The 18975-nt window shown below is 40.2% G+C and overlaps 1 protein-coding gene across 1 annotated transcript; it reads left to right on the forward strand.

Moving 5' to 3' along the window:
- The first annotated feature begins 6275 nt into the window (after nucleotides 1-6275).
- On the forward strand, nucleotides 6276-18955 carry DIPK1A (divergent protein kinase domain 1A). Its single transcript, XM_059478773.1, has 5 exons — nucleotides 6276-6479; nucleotides 12754-12888; nucleotides 13162-13269; nucleotides 13950-14126; nucleotides 15068-18955. The coding sequence occupies exons 1-5, from the start codon at nucleotides 6426-6428 to the stop codon at nucleotides 15878-15880; spliced, it is 1287 nt and encodes a 428-aa protein (XP_059334756.1). The 5' UTR covers nucleotides 6276-6425; the 3' UTR covers nucleotides 15881-18955.
- Nucleotides 18956-18975: the final 20 nt, after the last annotated feature.

Consider the following 18975-nt stretch of genomic DNA (forward strand, 5'->3'; position numbering starts at 1 on the left):
ATACATTGCCTACTCTAGGGATTGAAAAGGCATCTGCTCTGTGCCAGGAACATACCTGAATGTCAGTTTGTGGTTTTGTTTATTTAAAGGGAAGTGAAAACTATTTTCTCTAGAAAAAAAACCAATGATAAATACTTAAGTATATTAACTGTAAATAATGTAACATAATATATTTATGAAGAGTCTGGAATTTTAGTAATATAGATATGGCCTTCATAAGTGGTGATAAGCTTTTTTAGAAAGTTTGTGTATTACAAATTACCTCAAAATTGCCAACTTCAATAAGTTACTACTAAAAATACATTAAATATTTTTTTGCCTAAAATTTGATACCTTACAATTAGAGGTTTTCTAAAAGGAAATATTTATTTCCTAGAGATTTCTTCTAATCATTACTGCTCTTTCAAGGATGTTGCCAGAATCCTCTAACAATTCAGTTCAAAATTTCTGGCTTTCAAGTATAGAGGTTTTGAATGTAGCCCAAAAAAGTAAGACAGAGTGTTATGTTTTGATTAATTTTTATCAATATCATGAAGACTGTTTGATAAGGCATGCCACTACACTGTACTAATTCTTGCTTATGGGACCAGATTTCCAGCTTCAATAAAGCCTGTGAACTGAAGCAGATTTACTTGTGTATGATTTAAGGCCTGACACAAATATTATCAGTTCAAATTCCTCCATAACACAAGATTTCATTCATTCTGCCTAACAAATCACTAGGTTGGAGTGTGTGTTATGAGGAGACATCAGTTTGAGGGCAGACTTGAAGTGCTTTTCATCATATCCCATTTGAAGTAGTTCCTGTATCTGCCACTTCTTCCAAATGTCAAGGTATTCCTGCATTTCTGAACATGGCACTCTGCAGTGGCATGCATAATCAAAATGGGGAACTGATGAGGCTTTTTTCTTTTTCTGTGTTATTTTTGCGTTGAGCAGACAGTTCACCATTCAGCTACACAAAGAGCTGCATGGCAGAAGTGAGAGAACAGCATGGGAGTAGGTGTAAGTAGTAAAGGATGAGCGAGGAAAGGGCTTCCCACAGCAGTTCTGCTGTCTGTAGTTGCTCTCCTGCCCATTTTTCTCCTCTATACCAGAGCTGGCAGAAGGCAGGGCAGAGCTGTACCTCACTAGCTGATGTTCACAGTCTAGCATTTTAGCAGGAACTGGCTTCGCAGGCAATTAAAGCAAATGTGCTCGACTGTGAACTGAAAGAGTTCTGTTGTGGAAATGTCCTCGGGCACAGGGGATGGCAGGACAAATGGGGTAGCAATGCATTAAACCATTGCAGCTGTTTTGTGCTCTGTGCTTAGGTCAGAGCTCTCCTAATGCACCACGTGCTGAAAAATGTACTGCCCTGCTCGGTGATTGTTCCAATCCTGTACTTCCTTAGGAGTTAAAAATTAGCATCGTCTTTCTGACTGAATTCTGCTCATCTCCTCATCTTCACCTTCTCATATCAGTATGCACCAGCTTCAGTATTGGAATCTACTATTTAGAACCTAAGAGGAATTTTTAAAGAGTGTGGGCTAGGACTTGGATATTTTCTAGCTCTCTCTTTTGCCTTGTAAGGTAAGCAGGAAGGTGCAAGTGTTAATTCAGAGGAAGGAATTTTGGGAAATGGGGGTAGGGCATGAAGAAAATGCCAGCTAGTCTGTTTATTAGAAACTCCATAAATAGGAATTAAGACTAACATTTCTGTTATAAAAGGTTTGTGGTTTTTAACAGATGACCACCACAAGCATAAAATAACAGAACAAAGAAGTCTTTTACTTCAAGTAAAAAAAAGTTCAGAGTGGATTATAACTGTATTTTGCCTCTAATTCAAAGAAGGAAACATCCAGGATAATTAAGAAAAATCTCCACCTTGAAAATAAGTTATCTGAAAATCATAAAAGGCTTTCCAAACCAGAAATAGATTAAGGCTAGCAAGTGTATTCTGACCATGCATTTTAACATATAATCTCAATTAATCTTGGGTAAAATTATTGAACATCACAACTCCAGCAATTAATAGTGGAAGTAGACTTGAAAGCATAAATATGTACAAAGGAAACCTAATTTTACTGGCTGATTGAATCTGAACTGTGTTGTCTTTGTAGACTTTGAAATACAGACATGCAAATATAAATGCAAACTGTTCTTTTGCATTTGCTTGCAATTGACCACCTTCAAATTTTTTCTTCTGAGTACAATATTTATGGAGTTTTCTTAGTCCTCTAGGGTATATAGGATTGTAAAGCTTTCTATTCTGGATTTTGAAGACCTATTTACTCTAGATATGTTATGTTATTAAGACCTATTTACCGTAATGTTTTTTAGTACATTTTGAATTTTAAAAAATATATCAGAATAAAAGTGTAAACATTGTGTCCCTCAAAGCAAAGACTTGTATGTCAAATTAATCAGTATCTCTGAATGTTTAATCATAATGATTGTATCTAATCTCAGTCAAGAGCTACAAATGAGTCACATACATTTATACAATTTATCTGATGGTAAAACATGATCTTTTACAAGCTGTATTTAAATAAGGTAAAGGTTTCAGTGGTTATAAACAGCCTTTTGCTCCCATGTAAGTCCAAGCTATTGATGAAAGGAATTGGACTGCCTCTAACCTATCTCAGAGGAAAAAAGAGTCAAGATTAGTTTTTAGTTCAGATCATTGATTCAGTTCTTTATACAACGAGAGAAATGTTTGTGCCAGCCCAAGGGAGAAGGTAGGCACCAACAGCAAGAGAAGGTGACACCATCTGCCTCAGCAGCAGGGTGGATTTATGTGAGGTTAAAGTGACCATGTAAATAGAGCCTTAGAAATGAAACCTGTTTGCCGTTTCCTCAAATAGATTAATGATTTGTTTATACCGAGTTAAGGGACAAGGGAATCCTTAACAGGCTGTGTCTGCTTTTTGGGTAAGAGGTGGTTCCACCTACTCATGCAGTAGACGCATTAGCATTTGTAAGAATGTGAATAGGAAATAATAGGAAATCATCTATTAGGATAAATCTAAAGCTAATACACTGATTAAGTCAGAGTTCATAGAAATTTGCAAAGGGGAAGGAAACAGTGTCTCTCTCTCTGAAGGGAACGTGAGGGAAAGTTTAGATATAAAGGTTGGATGGATCCCCAGATCTTTGTTCTCATCCACAAAGACAGGCAAAGAAAGTAGTCTGTATAAAAACAGTCTCCTAGACAGATATATGAGCAAGTAGATAGCTAAGTGGCACAAAAAGAGAGAAACCTCTAAATTTTTCTAGGCTTTATTTTAGGAAATGCAGGTAATTTTATTTTAAATCATTACCATATTATATATTGTGTAAAAACACTTACTAAATTGAGCTACAAAGCTGGGCAATGGCCAATGCTAGAGCATTACATTCTACTGGTGCTGTAATACTTTAAGACTGTGGTGGCTGCTCAGGATCATAGAATATTTTTAAGCACTTCCAGAGCAAAAGAGCATTAATCTAGGAAGCTATTCTAGGCAGATTGGAAGCTAGTAAAGCTGCTGTGAGAAAGAGAAGTCTTATGATTATTAACATTAGCTAGAGGCTCCCTGCATATAATATGATGGTGGGGAGAATGGGTGAACCCTGAGGATTTCCCATGGAGTCTCTTATGACAGTATTTGAGTTAAATCAGTATGTGGGTGCAGCTGCTTCAAATAACTGAAACAAGCAAGTCCAGCACCATCGCAATAAGTTAATGTTTAGCTTTCATGGGATGTTAAAACCTGTATTACTTGCTCAAGTTACAGAGACTTGCCTTCAAAAGAAATTGGATAAAATTATTTCTTATATTTTGAAGGTGCTCATTACACTGACTCTCTTGAAGAATTCAGATTCTTCTCTGTAGCTTTTCAGTATTTTCATTTGTCTCATATATTAATTCCTTATATTTTTAAAATTCTTGGATGTTTCAATCTTTGCAAAAATTTTTTGGTTTTTCTGAGTTATGTTAATATGTAATATGCTCTAAGTTGTCATGGAATTGCAGGTGAATGTAAGAGGGTACTATAAAACCACATTTACCTTCGGACATTGTGAGTGACAAACACTGCATTGTACAACTAGCAGTTGATTTCTATCTTATACAAAACCCCTGCATCACTAAAATAACATTTAATGTTGTTATAGCTGGATAGGAAACTTTAAGAAGTAATAGGTAGCAATAAATCAGCATAACTTCTACTGCTTGGACATTAAGATATACCAAAGCTTTGGTGTGGGCCTACAAAAATGGATGATGTGTGAACTGCAGAATGGAAACGTGTGAATGGAAAGGCTGTACAGCAGATAATGTATCAATATGACTTATGTTGTACTGGGGGGCAGATGCAGAAGTTTTTCTGCATCTGCCCCCCAGTCTTTAGAATATTCCTTTGGGTTTCCACATCCTGTGAGCACCAAGTCAGTGCATGTTACATGGTTCCTGTTACTGTCATGGCTTATATGGCCTAGCTTTTCATGGGAGTTGCCTCTACTGAAGCTTAACCAGGAATTTAACAGGTAACTGAAAAAGGCTGAAACAGCCTTATTTTTTAGCATTTAGCAAAGCCTGGGCACAAAGAGTACTTGAAGAAGAACTAAACATTTCAGTGTTGGAATAAAGCACCTGCTCTCACAGATGATGATCTTATGTACTAAGTGAAAAATATATCCCCTAATGAACATATGCCAGGAGCTGTTTGGATCTAGATGGAACAGAAATGAAACATTTAGATCCTTGCCAGCCATATGGGACACTGACATTTCACAATTACTCCCAGCCTGTCATTCCAAGGCTTGGCATACAGCACTGGATGAAGTAAAGGCTTGAGATTATTCAGCAAAATGTTAAAATGCTTTGCTCTGCGGCCTCCTCTTGCATTGCTGCTCTGTTGCATGTCCACAACCCAGCTAAACTTGAGCAAACCACTGAACTGCAGAGGGAAGTGATCCACAAAGCACAGCCATCTGGGCCTGCTGAATAGGAAGGGAATAAAACCCTGGGAGAGTCACTGGCTGTTACTAAAGCCAGGATTGCTTTTGCAGGAATGCCAAATCTTACTAATTAATTTTCAGATTTATACTTCAGGGTGACTCTGGCAGTGATGATTATATTATTCAAAAAACAGTCACAGACTGTTCTTGAATCTTCAAGCACAAATCTCTAAATTCTTTGTAAGCTCCTAGCATTTGCTTTCCACGCACACATCTTTCCTTAAGAGTAAGCCCTGCCAAAAAGAGTTAGCTTATCCTTACAGTAGTATTTTGTGACTTGTTCTTTTCATCAAAGCAGGGTTCTTTGATAAGTGCACTGAACACCCAAGTCACAACATGCTATGTTTGTCTCATTTTTATCCCAACACCTTGGCATAATCTTTGTGCCTGAAGTCTCATAGACAAAAAGCATCAGGACTGGAGACTTCCAGCTTCTGGCTTTGACACTGCTAACACACTGCATTAAAAGAAGTCACAATCAAGTCATAAAGGCAAGAAGGCTGGGCAAAACCCAAACCTTGCTTAAGAAAGGATGATTTTACTTGAACTTAATAGTGTTCCCACCAATTTCAATTGGACTGAGGCTTCCCACAATGTATGAAGAGCTGAGAGATCCCCTGGTGAAGAAGAAGTAGGTAACGTTTCTCCACTTTATGGCACTAATGTAGAATTATAGAATAACTGGGGTTAGAGATTACCTTTTACCAACCCTCCTGCCATGGGCAGGGACAACTCCCAGTAGACCAGTTTGCTCAAAGCCTTGTCCAACCTGGCCTTCAAGTGGGACACCCACAGCTTCTCTGGGCAACCTACTCAGGCTGCTCTTACCAACCTCGCGGTAAAAACTTGCTCATGTTAATATGTGTCCAGGCAAACGCTCCTTCCTTATTCTGGAGGAACTACTCCTTTTTTGGGGTTTTGTGTGTTAGGGGTTTTTTTTAAGGACGGGAAGAAGCCTGCAGCTGGTTTTAATACCCTACCCAGTAAATGACGGGAGCCTGTTCGCAATCAACGACACGCGTTATTTATTAACTGACTTCTCCCTAATTGTCCCCAGACGGCCCCGAGCACTTTCTGGCAGACACGAGCGGAGCTCGGGGGTGGCTGTGGGCTCCACGGGCTCCGGGCGGCCCTGGAGGGGAAAGGGACGGGGACAGCCCCGGGGGCTCGGGGCGGGCGGGGCTCGCCTCGCCGCCTCAGCCCCGCCTCGCTCCCTCGCGGCTGCCGCGTTCGCACCTTCGGCGCGGCGTGAGCGGTGGCAGAGGCGGCAGCCGCCCGCCCTGCCCGCTGACAGCCGCCGTCTCTCGGCGGCCCCGGTGCCCGAGGCGGCTCTTCCCCGCCGAGCCGAGCGGAGCGGGCGGCGCGGCTGCGGCGGCAGGCGGGGGAGCGCTGCTCACCGCTCCGCCTCCGACCGCCGCCCGCTGCGGGGATGTGTGATTGCCATGGCGAGGCGGCTCTTCCCGGGGGCCTGGCTGAGGAAGCCCCATTCCGCGCAGGTAGGCCGGCGAGGGGCCGGGGCCGGCGCCCGTCCCTCCCCGCAAAGTTCCCTCCTGAGCGGGCGCCCCCCGCAGGGCTCTCGCCGCTTCCCCCGGCCCGGCCCGGCGCGGCCGCCGCTCCCCTCCCGCCGGCGCCTGGCGGCTGCCGGGACTCGGCTGCGCCGCGCTGCCGCTCGGCCGGCGGGAGGCGGCGGCACCGGGCACGGCCGGCCGGGTCGGGGCACGGGAACAGGTGGCGGCGGCCTCGGCGCCGCGGTGCCTCGCGCCGCCCGCCCGCCGGTCGGATCGGGCCTCTCCCGCCGCCTCCGGGCGCAGCGCGCTCCGCGGAGCGGCCGGCGCAGGACCTGTTACGCGGCGGGCGGCCCGCGGCTGCCCGGGCTCACGGCACGACCGGCGGGGCAGCGACACCTGCGGCACTGCCGCGGCCCGCGAGCCCCGAGCTGCGCTCCGCGCTCCTGCTTTACACCTACCGCCCGTGCTGCGGGATCCATCCTGTCGGCGCACGGACCACAGCCTGCAGGACCAACTCGTGCTCTTTTTTGCGTGTCTTCTAAAAATTTAATATCGGGCACTTTTCTACTGCTGCTCCATGCATTTCCTTAAATGCTCATAGACACACTTCTGTATTTCTATATGCAGGTACATGTTTGCATTACTTCAGTTAGCAGAGTAAGGATGTTTTGGTTGGAAGTGCTGTGGCTGTTGTGTCGTAGGAAGTTCTGCGGTGAAATGTTAGTCGGTCATGATGCTGTGGTAGCTTGATGGTTTATCCACTGGGTTTCCCTTATCAGCTGGGTTGTATTTTAACTAGATTGTAATTAAGGTGAGCATTTGTTGAGTTTGAGGAGCTAAATAATGTTTACTTTTCTTATATATTCTGTTTATGTGTTTGTCATCTTTTGATATGCTTAGTGATCATGGGATTAAAAAATTTTAAACTTCACAATGGTGCATTTTAAAATCTTGAAAAAAATTTGGAAAAGTTCTAGATGAGGAGAAATTAGTTCTCTTTCTGGAAGTACCTGGACTGGGGTGTAATGTTTAAAGAGAAGAATACAGATCTAATTTTACCCTCTTCAGTGGGTAAAATGGTATGTATCTGCAACTCTGGGTCCATATCACTCGGGTTTTAAACCAAAAAAGATTACTCTAGATCTATTTATTTAGGTAGACACTTGTACAGTATTTTAATTACCATAGCATAAAGCCTTCAATACCAATAAAAATGAATTAATAATCTATATGCTACCTTTCAAATGAGGAGTCTCCAAATTGTTTGCTTCCTTTGCCTTGATAGTCTCTTTCTTATCATCATATGGTGATGTCTGATAATATTCTTCTCTACTCTTCTCAAAATTTAAGGCCTTCCAAGCAAAATACGTTCTTTTAAAATCTGCTAAGAAACAAGAAGACCACAAAATTATTTATTAGAAAATATAGTTAAGAAGTTAAATGTTCGTTTCTATTGCAGATTAAAAAAAAATATATCTGGTTGTGCTTTCTTATACTGAGAGCTGATTTTGCATGTTCCACGGACTTGTTTTAGGAGAACTAATAGTGGCTTTGTGACCTTAAACATATTTTTCTGTGTTAGTGAATGTATGTTGATATTTGATGCATCCATAGAACAGCAGCAACTATCAATATATTGGCTTTTCTTGTCACTGCATGTTACTGTTGGTACATGATAAATGTAGTCGTGATTGACTGATTGCTGAGCACTTTATTGAGATTTGTCTCCAAAGAAGCCAAAGCTCTCTAAGTAAGGGGTAGACCTAACTCACTGAGGGCTGGGAGCAAGGTGGAAAGACTTGTGCAATGTTTCTATGCAGCATTTCAAGTAGCACACCAGGGGAGATGTTTGTACAGTGGAAGGTTATCACTGAGTGAATTCCAGCCTTTGCTGGCTGGTGTTCCAGACTTCTTGAACATTATGTTGTGAAATGAATTGCCAGAACATCAGCTTCTGTCAGTAAGAACTTAATACTTGTTCCAGCTTTTCTGCCCTAATGGGAGCAGGATGTTATGAGCTGGTTACAACAGATATTCTTTGGCAAATGTTCTCTTGCTCCATGCATGCTTTAGCTTTTGTGCAGAATGCAAGACCCATAGGTAATCAGTTGATGATCTTTGACCCTAAAAAAGATGTCCTGCCATGTGTCAGCTCGTGCAAAAGGAGCAGGGCACACACTCTTAGCTATCTTAGCTCAGCCCAAAACTTAGTGTTAGGTCCTCCCTGAGTAAATGTTAAAGTCCTGTCACTACAAAGAATAGTAATTCAGAAGTACAAAGCTTTGCCATTGCTTAGACTGCAAATCATGTAATAATAGAAAACAAAACAAAAATACCCTCAAACCTGAAAAACTTTTAAACACTGCTAAAGACCACAAAAAAAAATTAATTGTATTTATAGGATTTTACAGTTAGGTGATTAACACTGGGATTTTGTTTGACAAGGAGAGTTAGTGTCCCAGATTAAAGGGACATTGTCCTGAAGTTCTTTTTAGATAGCTGTAGTTACCAATTGTATTGTGAGGCTGAGGACTAACCAGCAGGATTCCTTATGACAAAAATCATGTCAAGAGCACTTGCATGTGTGGAAGTTTGGCTTTATAGATTCTGGATCAAGTTTACAGCCTCTTTAAAGGTGCCTCATGGACTTCACTAGTGTACAAGAGACTGTCTTTGAAGGGCCAAAGAATAAGCAAGTTTAAAGCCCCACATAGAAGAAATTTCCTAAATAATCTCTTTGCTCTAAGATTTTAATCCCTTCTGCTCTGTTTAACCTTTAAAGGAGAGATGTCCCATTTTCCATCTTGGTCATTATTCTATTTCAAAAGATACCTCAGCTCTGTTTCCTCACTTTGGTTACTCAGGATACAAAATAACTCAAGACACTGGCATAATCATAAGCACGCACTGTGTGCTTTTAAATATTTGCGTGGCATCCAAAACAGTGTGGGCTAATGCTCTCAGACATCGTGTCAACCCACCTGAAATGCCTCCTGTGAGAGACAAATCAACCTGAACAGAGAACAAAATAGAATTTCTAACATGATTGGCCTACTTTTTTTTCATCTGTCCTTTCCTATTGCAAGCATGTAAGACAAATGGAGTGAACAATTCTGATTTGGAGATTACTACACTATGGTTATGTGTAATACTTTCCAGAACTAAGCTCTCTGTAGTATTAAACACAAAGAAACACTTTCACACTCTTTAACCATAAAAGTGTTTTAAATAAAAAGTACACTCACCAAAAATCTATCACGTTGTGTTGCATGTTGATTCACTACTCTCCATATGCTTTGGAGTGCATCCAGGCTTGAGTTTTGCCAGAAGTGGTTTTCCAGTTCTATTTCAGGGGATGAATGTCTAATTATTATTCAGTGCATATGTCTTAGCAGAATATACAAGTGATGGAAGAAGTTGAATCTGTAACAACAAGCATTGCAAGTGATTCCCTCATTCTTGCATTCCCTGGCTCATGTTTAAGTCTTGATGGAAGAGTAGAGTTGAAAAAAGAAACTGTTTCCTTGTTTTGAACGCTTTCTTCCTTTTTTTTTGATAATTTTGGAACTCTGTCATTCTGTTGCCCCAAAAATGTTCTTATGACAAGTTTCCTGTCAGTTTGTCACAGTTTCAAATGGAGTCCATCTATATGTGTTGTTCCCTAAATGCTGTCTGGAACTTCCTGCTCAGAAACGTTCCAGTGCTCTGCAGAGCAGAGTAAGTCCCTGTGTTCAGGGGCCAGAGCAGCTCAGTGAAGCCCTGTGCCCTCACTGGGACAGTGTGCCTGTGCCAGGGGAAGTGAGCTACATGTGTCAATGCTCACAGACCTGTTCTGGGGAGAACATGAACAATTGGTAGGGGAATGCATGGGAAGAAATCAAATTATCATGCCTTTTGCTGAACTTGATGAGGAAGTCCTTATAAAAGAAGTAATTCCCTCTGAAGCAGAGTGGAACCTTGGTTGTCTGTAAGCAGAGGGATGCTGTTGTCCATGCTCTGAACTGGCTGGGCAGTTTCTGCAAGTCAAAAGCTGCATGACTCCATTGGCACAGTGCTGAGCTCAAAATAAACCTAGCTTCTCTGGAACTTCCTGCCAAATACATGAGGTAGTCAGATGGCATTTGGGGAGGATTTTCAGTCTCAAGTACATTCTCTTTCAGCCTAAGGAGAGGACAATATATTCAATATCCATACTGGGAGAATGGTGAATATTCTACAGTGGTCCTGAGGCCTGCAGGCTGCTGCTGGTCTCTGAGGTTGTACTAAATGGATACAATAGTACAAAATTTCATTAAACAGCACTTTGGTTTAAAATGTATTATAAAAGTTCATGGAAGGATTCAGCAAGAAACACTGAGGAATGAAGAGGGTTTGTTGTCCCAGAAGCTTTGGTTCCCAAGCAGTTTTTACACATGAAACAGCTTTCCCTAAAATTGTCTATTTTATTTCTGTTGATCTTCCCCAAATTTTACCAGTAGTTTTTTATGCCTTGTGTTCTGCTACATAACAGAGTTATTAGAAATAGCTTTAAAAAACCCCAAACTTATGAAACTTGTCTCTAAAAAAATCACTGGAATAAAAAGTTAATTGTAGCTCTCTCATTTTTTAAGCAGGTAGTTTTAAGATTGTCAAGTGAGTGTGTGTGAAGGCGTGAAGGAATAGTGATGCACAGCTGATGCATGTGGCACAGCTTTATGGATTGGAATCACCTTTGGGTCTTTTGAAATGGACTTTTCTGGATTTTTTTGTTTCCAAGAGAAAGGGTATAATGCATGCTGGTTGGTTGTTATATTTTAATAAATACTAATAAATTACTGCAGTCTTTGTGGTTAAATAAAATTGCTTATTTGCATTTGCTGCAGTTCTGTGTATGTGTGTGATGGCAAAACTGATCATGATTACTACCTTTCTTGGAACCTTTTCCAAACATATGGAATAACTTCTCCATGATACACAGTCGAGTTAGGACCTGTCAATTTGCAAAAGAGATGAGATCATGGGGAGGTGTGTTATGGAGGCCTACAAAAGCATGTCAGATGGAGACAGAGTGGATAGAGATTGTTCACTCTTCTCTTCCAATAGATGAACTAAGGGGTATCAAACAAAGTTAATATGAATCAGACTGCAGCAAAATAAAGTCCAGTCCCAGACTGTGGTAGTGAATAGTAGACCTGTGATTTAATTGTTAAGTTTGTTGTGGATGCTTATGTGGATTTTTAAGGGAATCTGGGTAAATTAGTGAAAGATTTGAGATTTACTAAATATATAGTATTACATCTGGCTTAGCAAGTTCTTCTAGAGGAAACTGGGAGTACACTTAGTGTATATAATATATGTTACCAGTCTTCAATAGCATCTTTTTATAGCTATTGCTGAAGATCAGGATACTGATAGAAATGGATCTTGTACTGACCAAATATAGCTGCTCTCATCCACTTCCTTATATCTTGCTGCTAAAGCTGATCCTGATCTTCTAATTAGTTTCTGATTCTGATGTGAATATGAAAATCATCCTGTTAGCACACCAGACTCTGAGGAGGAGGAAAAAAAAAAAGAAGGAAAAGGTCAAAACATCCCTCCTACTTTGTAAGACGCTTAGCTCTCCCTCAATTCTTAATTTATAGTTTTTCCTTCTGCCCCTGTGAAAACTCTATTTGTGAGGCCACAGAAACAACAGGAAAGTTGTGCATACAACTTCCCACAGTTGTGGGAAGGTGAGGCTACTATAGAAGAATTTTATTTGCATAATTAATGGTGTCATTTTAAGGAAGGAGTGGGAGACTTTAGCATATGGAACCTGACCCTGATATCCCTTCTGCTCATTGTATCTCTGTCTTGCATATTTACACATTAACACAGATTATTTTTTTACCAAATTCCTGGTCTGTTGGATTTGATTTACCATGAGTGGAACATAGGTAACTGGTCTTAGAGAAAAATGCACTTAATTGAGCTCTGAGATTTAATGATTTTGATCAAATTGGTTCCTGCAGTCTGGCTTGCCCTGTGAGGGTCTAATACCTTTTCTTCTATTTATTTATATCTCAATTTTCCTTCCACTTACATACATGAAACTGACCTCCCCTGTCAGTTTTGCTCACTGAAGGAAGCAAATGTTCCATATAATGCAGTCTGCTTATTTTATCACTGTGGAAGGCAAATTCCTTAGAGATGAAATAGTAAATGATTTCTAGTAAATGAAATAGTAAATGTCCTGCTGCTCAGTGAATTACAAACAATATTTTCTGTTTGTGTGCTCTAGGTCCGTCTGTCGTATGTGCGGATCAAGTATCTCTTCATCTCCTGGCTGGTGGTGTTTGTTGGCAGCTGGATTATGTATGTTCAGTACTCCACCTACACAGAACTCTGCAGAGGCCATGACTGCAGGAAAATAATAGTAAGTGTATATAGTATAGCTTTCTCAAGTGTTTGACTAATTCAGTCTGTGCCACATGTGATTTAATTAAATTCTCATATTCCATCATACTGATCTAAGATTACAGCTTCAGTTACAAACAAAACCAGTTGTGTCTCTTAACAATATTTTAGCATACAGTTATTAACATTTTTTCTTAGGTTTTTCTTTCAAGACTCAGGTGTTGGAAGAGATACAGTTATTGCCTCCTTTCCTAGGCAATTTGTTAAATATTTTTCTCCCTGTTTGTTTCAGTGTGACAAATACAAGACTGGTGTTATTGATGGATCAGCATGTAGTAGTCTTTGTGCTAAAGAAACATTGTATTTTGGAAAATGTTTGTCAACAAAGCCCAATAACCAGGTAAGGCTTTACTCATCCAATCTAGTTTTATTATTTCCCACTGAAATGTCATTGTCTAGAACATCAGGTAGACCTTAGTGTCAGCAAGTTGAATCTGTTTAATACAGATTATTTCCAATCCTTCTTGCTGTGACAGGCAGAGTATGTGTGCGAGTGTGTGTGTATATATATACCTTTGTATAGGTGTGTGTATATATATATATATATACACATATATACACACACCTATACAAAGATACACTGTAATACAAATCAAAATACGTAATATGCACCTATATACACTAATAGAGATTATTCCTGCATGTAGAGGGGTATATGATTATTTTATACTACATGAACATATACAATACATCCTAAATCCTGCCAGTTTGCCAGACTGTGCACACTTTGTACATCATACTGCCTTCTCTGCTATCCTGCATCCCCAGTAGGAGCAGCAGCCTCGTTACAAGCTATGCAAAGGTGGCAGTGATGCCAGGCTGTTGTCTGGGGAGCTGTCTGTGTTCTGACAGTGCAGTGGCTCCTGCAGCAGTGGCTGTCTGTTCAAATTGCCACATCCATTGTCTGCACACAGGATTCAGTTCCTGATCTGTGCTAATTCTTAAAGCAATGGTTGGAGGACAGGTGGTCTTCAGATGAACTTCTACAGTGTTTACCTTTCCCCCTCTTTTTCTGCATAGATCTATTTAGGAATCTGGGGAAATCTGCAAAGTGTTATAAAATGCCAGATGGAGGAAGCTGCTCAACTTGATTTTGGTACTGACCCAGAACCAAGGAAGGAAATAGTCCTATTTGATAAACCAACAAGAGGAACCACTGTTGAGAAATTCAAAGAAATGGTATATGGTCTTTTTAAAGTAAGTATATTCTTATTTAGTCTATTTTGACAGAATGGCTTGTTTTCTTGAAGCTGGAGAAAATACCCTGTTGTATGAGCCTTTTTCAAGGGTATGCTAGAAAAATAATCAGCACAAAAATAGTTTTTCCCAGAGGTGATTTGAAGTTTGAAGTAACTAATTATCAGCGCTTTTTCCTTATTCTTTAAATGATGTAAGCAGGCATTCATCTTGTGTGTCTATAGATTTTGCTAGTATTGGTATAGAGAACATGATGTAAGGCTGATGTCAGTTGTCATGCATTGCAACAGCTTTGTCTCTAACAATGGTGAGCAGCAGGTGTGTTAGGCTAGTTTTAAAGAAAATTTGGAAAAGGTTGATCTGCCTAGCTGAAAATGAAACAGTTCTGATTCCAGCAATGGCTTTTTTTCTCTGTAGTCCTACAATGGAGGTGATTACATAAAATAACAAAACTAAGCATTTCAGCGTAATTATGGGATTTGTACTCAGTTTTGTCTTGGTACCCTTAGTAATTGGACCAAATGTAATTCATAACATTATTCCTCTACATTTCTAAGGTCTAATCAGCTGCAAACTAAACCTGATCTAAACTTTTGAATTCTTCATACTTTTTCTTAGAGAACATTGAAAAAGCTACTTGATACAATTTTTCTAAAGCCTGATCTGATCAAGAACAAGGATTGAATTGTAATATTTGCATTTTGAAGTGCAAAGAAAGGTAGTTCTCTCAGAAGATTATATGCTCAGTGCCTATGAAAGCAGAACAAAAAGGAAGCTCTGCAGGCAGCTGATGGCAGGTCCTGTTACATCCATAACCAATGAAAACTACAACATAGCCAGTTTTTCCTATTATTCATAGGAGAGTAACAGAGGCAGAGTGACAGATGGATTGGGAGTAGTTAATGAAATCATACTTAATCTTTTTCATTTGTTGCTTTCAGGCAAAACTGGGTGAACAAGGGAATCTTTCAGAACTGGTTAATCTCATCCTGTCTTTCGCGGATGGAAACAAAGATGGAAGAGTCTCTTTGCCAGAGGCAAAATCTGCATGGGCACTCCTGCAGCTGGAAGAGTTTCTGTTAATGGTCATCTTGCAGGATAAAGAACATACTCCCAAGCTGATGGGTTTTTGTGGGGATCTCTATGTGACCGAAAGAGTTGAATATACCTCTCTCTATGGAATCACCCTTCCATGGATCATAGAACTTCTCATTCCCTCTGGCTTCAGAAGAAGCATGGACCAGTGGTTCACTCCATCATGGCCAAGAAAGGCAAAAATAGCTATAGGGCTTTTAGAATTTGTGGAAGATATTTTCCACGGACCTTACGGAAACTTCCTTATGTGTGATACAAGTGCCAAAAACTTGGGATATAATGATAAATATGATTTGAAAATGATGGACATGAGAAAAATAGTGCCAGAAATCAATTTGAAGGAAATAATTAAAGATCGTCAGTGCGACTCAGATTTGGACTGCATTTATGGTACAGACTGTAGAACATTATGTGACCAAAGCAAAATGAGATGTACCACTGAAGTAATTCAGCCAAACTTAGCAAAAGCTTGTCAGCTCCTTAAAGACTATCTGCTTCGTGGTGCTCCTTCTGATATCCATGAAGAACTAGAGAAACAACTGTACTTGTGCATTGCCCTTAAAGTCACAGCAAATCAGATGGAAATGGAGCATTCTTTAATACTCAATAACTTAAAAACTTTACTGTGGAAGAAAATATCTCATACAAATGATTCGTAGCTTCTTCACCAGCAGAAGAGAATATTGATGCCTGCCACTAGAGGTGGCCCAAGACATTTGATAAAAACAATCTGCACCTTTTTAAAAAGATATTTCTTTACTCAGATTTTATTAATGGTTCTTTCAGTCCTGCCCTTCAGTCAGTAACTCAGGACAGGGCTTGTTTAAGAATGAACATGCCACTGAATGACCCGGCAGAGGCCAGAAGACTGCCTGCTGTTCAGTGCTGTGTTACAGAAACAAGAACTCTGCATGCTTGACTGTTCTGTGCACTTTGTCAGATCTTGAACAGGATGAAAGTGTTCACTGTGCCACCACATCAGCTGAGGCAACATCTTCCATTTCCGTGAAAAACATTGCCCACTTGTGAAATACCTGCAGAGGATTTCTTTCCTAAGTAGTTTTATGAAGAATCACCACTACTCTAAGTAATGTGTCCAAGTCCAAGCTGCTGTTATGAATAAACTGAACTGTGAAATTGAAGTTTACTAATACCTTGGCATGGCAGAATTTGCACATTAAATAATTTTTAACTATGGAAAATTAGAATTTTATTCTAGAATGGATAGGTTGTAATATGAGACAAATCAGATTCTGTTTACACATTGTTACCTCATGCTTACATCTTGAATGTTTAAGTAATTCAACATTTTTAATTAAGTCATTGTATGGTAAGCCCTGTGGGAGCCAACAGTTTTAGAGTACTATTTCTTAAAGTCATTTATATGGTTTAGCAGCAATACCAGCCTCTGTTTGAAAACTTCAGTGGAAACCTCTAACCCAAATTAAGCTGTAGCGAACAGTGAAAAGCAAGGACTTTGTGGGCTAAGCTATGGTATGAAAACTGAATTTTTAAAAATACTGAATAGCAACATGTCCAACTAGTTAAAAAAGAAAGTTTGCATAGTGCAGGAATCTGCTGTATGACATGAGAAACAATCAATAGTTGTGGATAGTCTTGTCTCTTAATGCTCCCTCCACATTTAGCTACAGACCTGTACTTCAGTCTTCTTAACTACTGCAGGAAATATGTAAGCAAGAGCTAGACCTGAATTTTAGGACAGAAGCTGGACTGTTCAGGATTGTGCAGTATTGCTCAAATGGGAGCCTATGAGCTATTTTCCAGCTCATTCCTAGCTGTTACTAAGTGAGCTGCAGTGTGATACTATTCCTTTTTTCTAGTAGCATCTATGAGTCACTGTTAAGGCTCAAGTCACGAGTAAATAAACATCACCTGATCCTGGCACGCCACAAAGCATGACCACTCTACCACCTTAAATCTTCACCCTTGTATTTTTCAGATTTACATCTGTATTCATAATTATGCAGAATTGGATGTCCATAATACACCTGAATATAGGCCAATACTTACCTATTGTATGTTTAATTTTTAAATGCTTTAGGTATAAAGTTGTTCAATCTTTATGATTTTAATGGCAGTCATCTGTATACTTCTGAATCCCGGACCCTTAATTCATTTTCAGCAGAGGTAAGAACAAGTTTGAAGTATTTGAAAGGTTAACTGCTGTAGGGATCCTGTCTTAAATGCATTCCTAGAATGATGATACTGAAGTACAGGACCACAATAAAGTAATTTGGCCATACCAGATGTAATAATATGCAGCTTGGGTTGAGATTGTTTTGTGAACATCAGTCTTTTAATTTAAGAAATACTGTGCTCATGCTAATTATTGTCTTGAACTTGCTAACGTGCTCCAACTATGAACTAAAAAGTATTCATAACCAGCAATGCACTAAAAGTGTAAAGTGGTCATGTTCTTGTGGAGAAATCTGACAGTGACTGCTACTTGGGCAGATATTTAAAATACCCAACATCATTGGGTATCTTAACTGGAGAATATGTTTAATAGTGCAGTTTGTTGTACACAATCTTCATCTTTATTACTGTTGCATAAAGTTGAAGCTTTCATTGGGAAAAAACCCCACACTTTTGTTTACAATAAATCACAGGCCTCTTTTATTTCAATAGCAGTATTTACACCAACTACCAGTACCTTACAGCAAAAGATTCCTCCATATAGCCTGCTTTACTGGTGTTTAAACTGTGCAAACAGTTTGTCTGAGTCTAGTGTAAACCTACTGGCACACAGAAGTGCCTGTGAAACAGAGGAGGCAAAGGAGCAGGGCAGGACAAAACTGGTGGGGAACACTTCTCTTCCAGGCGGCTCAGCCCGCAGAGGGAAACACAGATTGGGCACTGGGAGGGAGCCACCCTTTAGGAAAAGGAGATGAAAGCTGCTGAGTGGTGAGGTGGAGGGACACAGAGAGGGGAGGCAGGAGAAGACTGAGGAATTCCACACTGGCATCAGGGAGGGCAGGGAGTGTGAGCATATAAAAGCCATGGGGTGCTCCTCAGAGGAACCATCTCCAGTTGTTCCTGCACCAGGAATAAACTGCCTTGTGGGACCAGATTTTCTGTGCTCTGCTAAGGGAACCCTAGGGGTGAACTGGAAGGGAACATGGTCTGGTGAGCGTGTGGGGAGTCAAGGGGAAAGGCTCTGGTGTCTGAGTCTCATAATGTTTCCTTAACAAGGCTTCTGTACTTACTCCTGTATATGCAACTTGAAGTGAATTCTCTTTTCAACTAAATCACGTGGAGTATTCAGCTCAAGACAGTACCTGATTCAGTAGCAGCCAAGGCTTGGAGGTGGCAAATGCCTGAAAGCCTAAGGTTACCTTTGGGCAGAGGCTTTAGAACCTACTGTGACTGCTCCTGGCCTTTTCCAAAGCTACATCCAGACTCTCCCCAAACAGGAAGTATGCTGAAAGAATTGTGAAATACAGGTACAGCCTTTAAAAAAAAAAAAACAAAAAACTTTCTCTAGTTAGAAGTAGCAAGCTCTTATACTTAGTTCTTGATACTAACCATGCTAAAAATTAATCAAATTTACTTCCTCGTTCTTATAGAAGTAATTCTGATGCAGCAGCCTTGGTCTTTGAAGTCTGTCACCTCTCTTCTCTGTGAAAACTCAATTCACACAGGACTTTGAGAGGGGAGAAAAAGAACTCTTTCAGGTATAGAATACCTAATAAAAAATAAAAATAATAAAAATATTCTCTATTTTTCTAAACTA

This window comes from Ammospiza nelsoni, chromosome 9, assembly GCF_027579445.1.
Source record: "Ammospiza nelsoni isolate bAmmNel1 chromosome 9, bAmmNel1.pri, whole genome shotgun sequence".
NCBI lineage: Eukaryota > Metazoa > Chordata > Aves > Passeriformes > Passerellidae > Ammospiza > Ammospiza nelsoni.